General features: G+C 40.8%; 1 protein-coding gene across 3 annotated transcripts in view; it reads left to right on the top strand.

The window, feature by feature from the left end:
• The first annotated feature begins 7009 nt into the window (after positions 1 to 7009).
• Positions 7010 to 9134, top strand: part of sh3pxd2b (SH3 and PX domains 2B) — a 33138-nt gene continuing 31013 nt past the window's right edge. For all 3 annotated transcript variants that reach the window (XM_079284185.1, XM_079284186.1, XM_079284184.1), the window contains exon 1: positions 7010 to 7348. In XM_079284185.1, coding sequence (XP_079140311.1) covers positions 7277 to 7348 — 72 coding nt within the window. In that variant the 5' untranslated portion in view covers positions 7010 to 7276. The remainder of the gene's footprint in view (positions 7349 to 9134) is intronic.

Genomic DNA, 9134 nt, shown 5'->3' with positions numbered 1-9134 from the left:
GTGTGTGTGTGTGAGGAGGGGGGTTTTGCAGCGAACTGTTGCTAGGAAACACTTGTGGCATCTCTACACCCTCTCCTTGAAATGCCAGAACTAACTGACAGAGACGCAGAGAGTGAAATGTCAGTCCCATCCTCCCAGGCGTTTCTATTTAAGTAGCCATGTTTATCAAAGTGTACTCAAGGAGTCAACACAAGCCTTTCCTCTGCCGGAGCGGAGTGTGTTTAGGATGCAGGAAGGCTCGCTGGAGCTTCTACTGCTTTTTTCTCCTCTTCTGTTTGTATGGCTGGCTGTCTTTTGTCATCTTTGTTTTCTTATTCTGGCTTTTTCTTCAATACCTCAGCCCTTCCTTCACTCACTCGCTCGCTCGCTCTCTCACTCGCTCGTTCACTCTCAGTTGAGCACAATTACTCCATCTCTCATTCTTCTCCCCTTATTCTTTGTCTTCTATTGGTCTTCCTCGCTCCCTAATTCCCCTCGCTCCCTAATTCCCTCTCTCCTTTTCAGATTCCAAGCCATATGGTCCATCAGTGTAATCCTTTGCCCAGATATTTGATTATCAAAAGCTGTCTGGCTGCAAAAAGGCTCAAGACTCCACCAGCCACTATTGAGCCCATTCCCCTACTCAGTACATTGTAATTCAGAGAGTGTAACCAGGCATTTCAATTCCACACCACAATACAGCAGTAAAGTGAGATACACTTGAACACAATACATTTGAGTAAGCAAGACAGGCTCTCACATAGTTTCACCAAGCAGAAGGATTGTGTCCCTAAAGCTTTGAACTGGATTAGCATCCGCGTAACCTTGGAGAAATCTGATTTGCCGTCTTTGGCTTTCACCACATACATACTGCCCAAAGCAGGTCTTATACCCTACATCCAACGTGCTTTACTTCATTCATCCATGTACCTACTTTGCACTCCTCCACTGGGAGGGGGTGAAATTCACACCATTGATTGACTTCTATCGCATCGTGTGAGGCTTTAAAGCTAATTATCTCACAATAGATGTCAGGCTCATGCATGGAGAACAATGACTTTTTTTTTCGTCTTGTTAAGGAGGGGAAGCCTGGAGTTGACAGCATGAGGGCACACAGCGGTGAGACTTGACACAACAGTCTTATGCCTGACTGCACTGCACATACTAATGACTTTATATGGAAGGGTGCCATGAAAGGAGTCCCAGTCATCGTTGCATGTTTACTGTACAGTTGCTGCACCCTAAAGTGAAAATACAAACATTTTGAAAAACTCATTCTGTATTTTTGGACTGTTACAAACAATTGGTAATACAATATAATGATTCATTGTAGCTTTATAGCAGTTGACATTGTAGTCAACTGCCTTACATGCATATGAACATAATCCAGGCAGTAATTACATTTCCCACCAATGTATTTTGGAAATCAAATAAGAACTACACAAACATCATTTCTAGGAGACGGGGTTTCTTGAGAAACTGTAATAAAATGTCCCACCAGGCTTAACATTATAATAAAATACAGACTTCCCTGATAATATCATAAACATCACATTATTGCAGTACATTCTTGTGAATAATTTCCACTGAACTAAACCGACATTAATATTTATATGTTTAAGAAAGACGTAATAATCTTGAGTCAAAAACGTATTATTTACTGAATCAAATTCATAATGTCACATGAGGCTGTGATAGTGCATCATCATTCATATTTTGTACTGTGCAAAACATTTGCAATGTAAAGAAAAAAGAAGAGATTGAAATGAAATTTGTCAATGCTATTGCGCAGTTGGTCATAACTCATTTCAGATGATATTTGTTCAAGCCTTACTTCCAGCAGCTTTTTTGTCAGCGGTCGATAACTAACTCTCTGTAACTTTCAGTGCAACAAACAGTCAATAAAGTGAGCCTTTTCAAGCCAGTAAATGGGTGGGTTTTTGAAAGGCCAAAACCAATATTGACAGTGGGGGAACATCCCCGTGGTCCAAGGACTGCAGCCTCCACAGCAGGCTGGTTCTCCAACAGTCCCTGCTTTGTGTTTCTACCCACTGCGCCGGGTGTACCACATTACAACCACTCCGTAAATCTTGTACTTATAATTCCATTTACCCTCAAAAGAAAATCTGAACATTCTGTCAGAAAATGTGTAATTGATCTGCTTCTGTTTGGAACTCAAAATCTGAATCTTTTGTTATGTATTAAAAGGACCAAAGAGGGAGAAAGAGAAATAAGTTAGGGTTTGAAGGTTTCTGCACCTTGGTTCGAGAAAAATGGTTTCAACTCAGTGGATGTACCCACGCAATGTCCTAACAACCACAGCAAACACCCTATCAACCATTTAGCCAAACCCTGCCAAACAATCAGAACATCAAACAACCTAGCAACAACCTAGCAATGCACGTACAATCATTTAGCAAAACACCAGTAAAACACTTCAAGATGATATTGCGAAGGAAACTGGCACGCTTATATCTTTGTCATACAATTTTGTCCTTTTCTAATTTTACTTCACATGCTGAAGAAAATTGCTTTTCTATGCTACAGGCAGATATCCTGCCTGACTTTTCTCCCAGTCATTCAGGCCTTCTAGTGATAAGCAGCTTCTTTCAATCACTGAGCCCAGCATGTGTTCGTGTGCCAGGGCAGCGTGATTGAAACATTCTCTATGCCGCATGAGGTTAATGGAGTTAATGAAGATCAAAGACTCATGTCTGGGCTGCATAATTAGTATTCTGTCCATTTGAAAACTCGTATGAATAACTGAACTATGACTCTGTCTGTCTATATGGACATAGTAACACAGTTCTCAACAAGTCTGCCAAGGCGGTGAGCCAAGGGAGCCAATGTTAAAAATGAAAAAAGGTATTTTGTAGAAATAATCTGTGAAGTCGTTAAAGTTTTTCCATGAACATCCATCAGTTGTTGAAGTTTAGACAATTAGTTGTTCAGCTTTCTTTATTATATTACTGGTTTTCATGGCATTTAAAAGAAATCATCAAAAATGTATCAAATTTGCTTCAGCATGAGGACGTTTTTGTGAATAGTAATGAATTTCATGTGATTGATTTTTGAGCTCTAAAGTGAATCCACTTCACTCCAACCCAGTTAAACGCTCTCACCATCTAAATTGACTTGTGATGAATATAAATGATAAGTATGGTAGACAGATATGTCTGTATTAGACAAGCACTCAGTTGCCACCGGCAAAAAGTCTCCAACCTTCATGAAGATTTGAATGTTTTTTTTTTACTATTTTAAAGAGTTGTTGATTCAACTGTATGATCATTTTAGAGGCTGCAGTCTGTGGTGCAGCTGAATTGTATTATTTTGTCCACCCCATTATATTAACGCGGTTAGGCAAAATATCTCTGTATGATGCAACACAATTCAAGCAAATTAAACGTAAGTGTAGCACGAGAGCTTCCAAGTGCAGATGAGTTTATAATGCAGCATTTCTGGTGTCGCATAATCTCTTAAAAATGTTCACTATGTGACTTCTGACATGTCTCAACATCAATCTGGTTATGTGGTTGACATGACGACAGCTCCACATCACAGAGAAAATGGATTAAGTGTCATAACTTTAGTAAGGGCTGATGTCATCTCCCTCGCAACCAAATCTGTGTCCATACTGAAGACACAAGAGAGACCAAAGTTATATCGATGATGAGTCTAACTTTCTCTGGGTGGAGTGCTGGGCAGACTATTTCAGAAATGTACTAACTACATCCATTGAATTTCTTTCCTTGAAATATGACTGATTGAAACAGGCCTTTTAGAATATCTGTGTAATTCCAATGTTCTCTGTCGCTCCTTTTTACCGAGATAATGGCCGACATAAAGCAGTGGACCTGCTGTGCGATGATGGTATTGTCAATGCTCCATTCTCAGGCTCTCTGGCGGGTCCGGTGAGGTGGAAAGAGCCTGCTGGGAATCAGTATAATGGGGTCAAATTTCTCAACAATGGTAAGGAGGACAAGATGTCAATACAGTACTTGAAAGTCAGTGCAGCAACGGAAAGACACTTCTGGAGATTATTAATCACCATTTTAGATTATAATAAAAGAGGAAAATCCGGACGGAGGCGTTCGGTGGGAATGAAAAGAAGGAGTGATTTAGTGGGATTAGTCAAGGTGTTGGGGGGGGGGGGGGGGGCTGGGACTCCACTGAACTCTTGGTTGCCTCTAACACCAGGACCCAGCTGCATGTGAAACCCCATCAAAGGCTGTTTATGAGTAATTACCCCCACTAAGGCGTCATTACAGAACAAAGCAGTGCATCAGCGTTTGTGTGTTTGTGTGGGTGGATCCTGGCAGCGGAGCCAATGCATGCTTTTGCAATGTACAGTATGCGTGTGCCTGTGTATACATGAGTGTGTGCATTTTGAGAGCATCCTGAGTTGATAAGGCGCTGGAGTGATGAGTAAACATCATTAGTCCTCATCCTGCCTCTACCCCTGATTGAACTGCATTATCAGGACACATGTACTGTCAGCTCCTTTCATCTCTGGGTAAAACACAGACATGATTAGACATCACAGAGATGCATTACCTCGCCATGATACCCACATAAATGCGGAGACGTGATCATTATGAGCTTGTAGCTCTTAATGATGGTGTTGTGGGCTAGCCTACTTTTAGGTTGTTTGTTTGTAAGTTGGCAGCTTGCATGTTTTTGTCAAGAGAATGGTGAGAGGGAGATGGTAAGACCTGAGCCTACGTTGATCCATTTGAAATTACAAATGAGCAATTAAAAGCCAGCTGTCTCCACATTCTATCTATTATATCTACATTATATTTCTTGGGTGGACATAACATTTTCATTGACACAGGTGTAATATACATTTGTACACATTGTATACAATTTAATAACAGGAATTCATAGGGGAGACAACCCAGGGGAATTGGGTAAAAAGTTCCCCAATTGATCACTTATAGAACATTAAGACAATTGGTGTTACATTATAAGATCTTTGAAAATGTAGGTTTATCTAAATGAGGCATGATCTCATCTAATATGTGCTAAGTCGCAAGTATTTCCAGATCAGCCATCAATAAGAATGTATTTATCTGATACACTCTTTAAAATAGTCTGAACAGTCTCAGCTCTTTATTCATTATAGAATATAGAAATACTGTCTAATGACAGTATTTCAGTATTGTCTCACATTATGAGAACTAAATTATGTTTTCCCCTAATGACGGCAATTTAACCACATCAGTCTTTGATGGAGAACTTCTGTGTGACTGATGATCTCCTTTTCTACATTTTTTTTGACATGTTTTGCATCATTAGCATCTTTCCACTGAATGCCATGTTTATTCTTATAATGTTCGCTTGCCATGGACTCATATCACCCCTTTAACGTAATCTTGTTAAAGGCCCATTTGAATGATGCAATTAAGACTGAAGTTAATTTCTGCTGTTGATTAAAATGTTTTTTTATTTATAATACCCCAGTAGGAAGTCAAATGTAGGATGTCATGACTGGTCTGTAAAAAAAGTTCAATATTCTCAATACTTACTTGCTATGACAATTCTGACTGCCAACATCCCCCCATAATGCACCCATCATTTTCAATCAGCTGTCATTGTAAAGCAAGGCCTGTGTTTTGGCAAGTTGGGGAGAACTGCCACACATACAGTCTAACTGTAATGAGGACAACACACCAAAAGATGGAGCTGTTCAGCAACACAACTGTCAAACCTCAACCTTTGTCATCAGCTCTTTATTTTTAAACCTGAATATAAAAGTGTCAACGTTGTTGTTCTTGTTTTTTTTTACTGACTTGCAAAATAACAACAATTAAATCTAAAACTATAAATTGCAACATAACTCTGAGATATTAATTGGGAGGAAACAATGACAACTGTCTACTTACAAAGCACTTTTCAGAAACAAAATTAGCACACTTCCAGTTTAGCCCATCCCATCATATCATGACTGATAAAGAACTATGTCACATAAACACATGGTAGTATCATGTGTTGCAATCTCAGTGAGTCAAGCTCAACAGTTCCTCTCAGCAATTTGGTGGATTTAGGTTGAAAAGCAGATACTGTTATATGCACAAGCAACAGTGCAACTATAAGTACACATGTGCAAATGATAAAATAAGCCATAAATACTGTGAACAGACGTTTGTCCAATTATCATGAAACTTGGAATGTACATGTATGTTATTTCCTTTTAGACATTTTCATATTGAGTAAGAATGTGTGCAACAAACAATACAATAGCTTCAGACACTTTAACCTGGGCTGTCTTATATCGGCATACCAACCAGGGATACTTGTCTGCCTATGCTATGGGTTAGCCTACTTCAGTCCAGAGGGTGCCTGGAAAGATTGTGAGAAGCTCAACTTATGTAAATAAATAGAAATTATGATTTGGCAAAAAAAGATCCTATGTACATACTGCCATCCATAACACCTGAACATGACAGGTTGTGGAGAGTGTGAAATAACTATGCGCAAAGGAGGAGAGAAGACCTGTGTGAGATTATATAACTGTTGTTGATTCGTTCATTATATTGAAATGAACACATTTGGTGTCCACGAAGTTCATCAGACATGGTTTGGGTTACAGTAGGTTAAGTGTCACCTGACAAAAAAAGGTGTCTGTGCTCTTAAAGAATGCAACAGATGCCATATATAGCTGGAGAACACTGAAATAACTCAGTCAAATTAGTTCAGAACAAAACAATGTATCTTGCTCAAGTGCCCTTAAGGAAAGATGCTGCGTTTGTCTGCGCCCTCAAAGATTTTAACAATATGTTTTTCTTCAGTATAAAATATTTATTTCACTCTTCAAATCGGTGTGTTTTGTGGATTAATGGCATTGATACGCGCAGTCACGTTGACAGCTTTAAGTGCACGGATTGAACCGGCGGCTGAGTGGTCCCGCAGTGGTCTGCTCTGACGCTGGAGGGGTTGGTCACATGGAGCATTCTGAAGCGTCCCACTCCCCGTTGCTCGAGTGGGAGTGGGCGAGCTGGGATAGGCTGGGAGTTTGGTTGGAGCCGTCAGCGGGACGGGACAAGGCGCACGACGAGGGGAAACGAAGAACCGACCGACGGGTAACTTCTGGCTTCTAAACGGCGGAACGCAGGACAGGACATTTGACGTCGTCAGATTTACGGAAAAATAGCATTTGTTGCATTCAGAGGAAACGGGTCTGAGCCGCGCGGATGACAAAGAAGCGTCTCCGTGCAAACTTTCTCAAGCGGGTTTGATCGCTCGTAAAAACCCAACCGGGGATTCAGTTTAACGGAGGCGTAAAGAAGAGGACATCATGCCACGGCGCACAGTGCAAGAAGTAATTGTGCAAGATGTCCAGAAACGGAGAAATCCGAACAAACATTACGTAAGCCGACTTTTATTATCATAACAACACCGCTGTGCTGTTTAAAGTGAGCAACAGATCGAGGTTATGTTGCGACTCTTCTCTCTTTTCCTGTCGGGTGAAGTAAAAACAAAGAGAGTATCAAATTACAGTTTACACAGCCAGACCCAGACTGTTACGATTCTTCATGATTCTATAGTAAAGCATAATAATAGTCTCAATAGATAGAAAATAACAATAGAAAATATTCTCGCCTGTATTATCACTTCTTTGTTTGGGATTTGAGATTTAACCTCAAACTTTTGTCTGTTACTCTGAGGGAGTACAGTCCTCACTGTTGTTTTGGATAAGGTCAATGAGCGCCTAAATGGATGTGACATTTGACCCCGTCTGAGTCTGCATACGTTCAAGTGACTATCAGCAATTTAGTATCACATTCATATGAGTGAAAATATGTATTGTACTAATTCTACCAGACTCTGTTGTCCAACAAAAAGAGTCCAGTGCTTCTCATATGCCTGCTGCCCCCTGTGTGCCATCAGGAAACATTTGAATAGGCAAATCAGTCCAGTCCACAAAACATCCAGACTAATCCCCCAGAGTTCAAATTGAGCATTTCAGCTTTGTCATGCCTCAGGCTCTCCAATTTACTCAGAAAAACACATACAACTACAGGCACTGGAAACCAGGAAGGAGAGCTTCTGAGGTCATCACAGTGAACACAAGGCAATGTTTGAGCAAGGGAAGGGCCGAGACATAACAAACCATATGTCATGTGGCGTTTGTGGAGGAAAAAGAGTCGATGTGTGGATATTTCTCCTGTTTCAACAATCACTCCCCACTGGTACTGCAAAGTTGTGTGGGAGACGAGAATGTCAAGAAGACAAAGATCCATTGCTCGCTTCTCTGCAGTTCTCCAACAGCGGAGCTTTATGTGGGTGAATTATTCTGCGAAAAGTGCACACGTTTCGTTTTTTAAGGAACACATATGTCATCATATGATCCAGAGGGCCAGCAGTGAGAGCCACTGCCAAGGCCTTAGCAGGTGTTCGCGTTAGTTCCGTGTACATGGTGTGTGTGCCCTGTGTGTGTGTGTGTGTGTGTGTGTGCATATGTTGGTTTGCACTCATATGTGAAAATGATGCCCGGGTTGAAGGACCAACGGACCTTATACCGCTGTGAGTGTTGGTGGTCAAGGACGCAGAGTTCTCGAGGTCCCGTGTCTTCTCCACCTGTCTGTTTGCTCTCTGGTGCAGCCCATGTTGTTCTGTGCCTCTGATACTCTCTCTACACATGCAGGCCGCACACCCGAAATCTTCCAGAACCCCTGAGGTGCAGTTCATTGTACATAAAGCAGCTTATAGCTCTTCTGCTTATCAGAGTTGAACCTATCATTCAGAAAGGGAAAAATAACACCTGAAGAAAATCACATTCCTAAGAGACTTACAGATATAACAGCCTTTTATCGCCAGAATTAGTGTTTCAATGAGAAGCTTTTATGGCTAAAGTTATAGCTTTGCCTGTTTTCCTCAGCGCTATGGCCTCAGCCTCATTTGGCGTTGTAGGTGTTGTACTTGCAGATTCGAAAGCTTATTTGTCTTCATAATTTGTATAGACTGTAGAATGGAAAAGGAAACTTTTTTTTTTGCATCATGGTTCTCTCCTTAATGTTGAGAATGAAGCACATAGATGTTGGAAAATAGTCACTAGTTTATGTTATTGTGTAGATGGCGCTCCATTGGGTTAACGTTTACAGACAGTGACATATAGCTCTTTTTATTTGATGAAGACAGCCTCCCTGCTGGTC

Source organism: Melanostigma gelatinosum (genome assembly GCF_949748355.1).
Source record: "Melanostigma gelatinosum genome assembly, chromosome: 14".
NCBI classification, from domain to species: domain Eukaryota; kingdom Metazoa; phylum Chordata; class Actinopteri; order Perciformes; family Zoarcidae; genus Melanostigma; species Melanostigma gelatinosum.
Note: the sequence above shows the minus strand (reverse complement) of the source record. Positions and strands in the feature narration are given on the sequence as shown.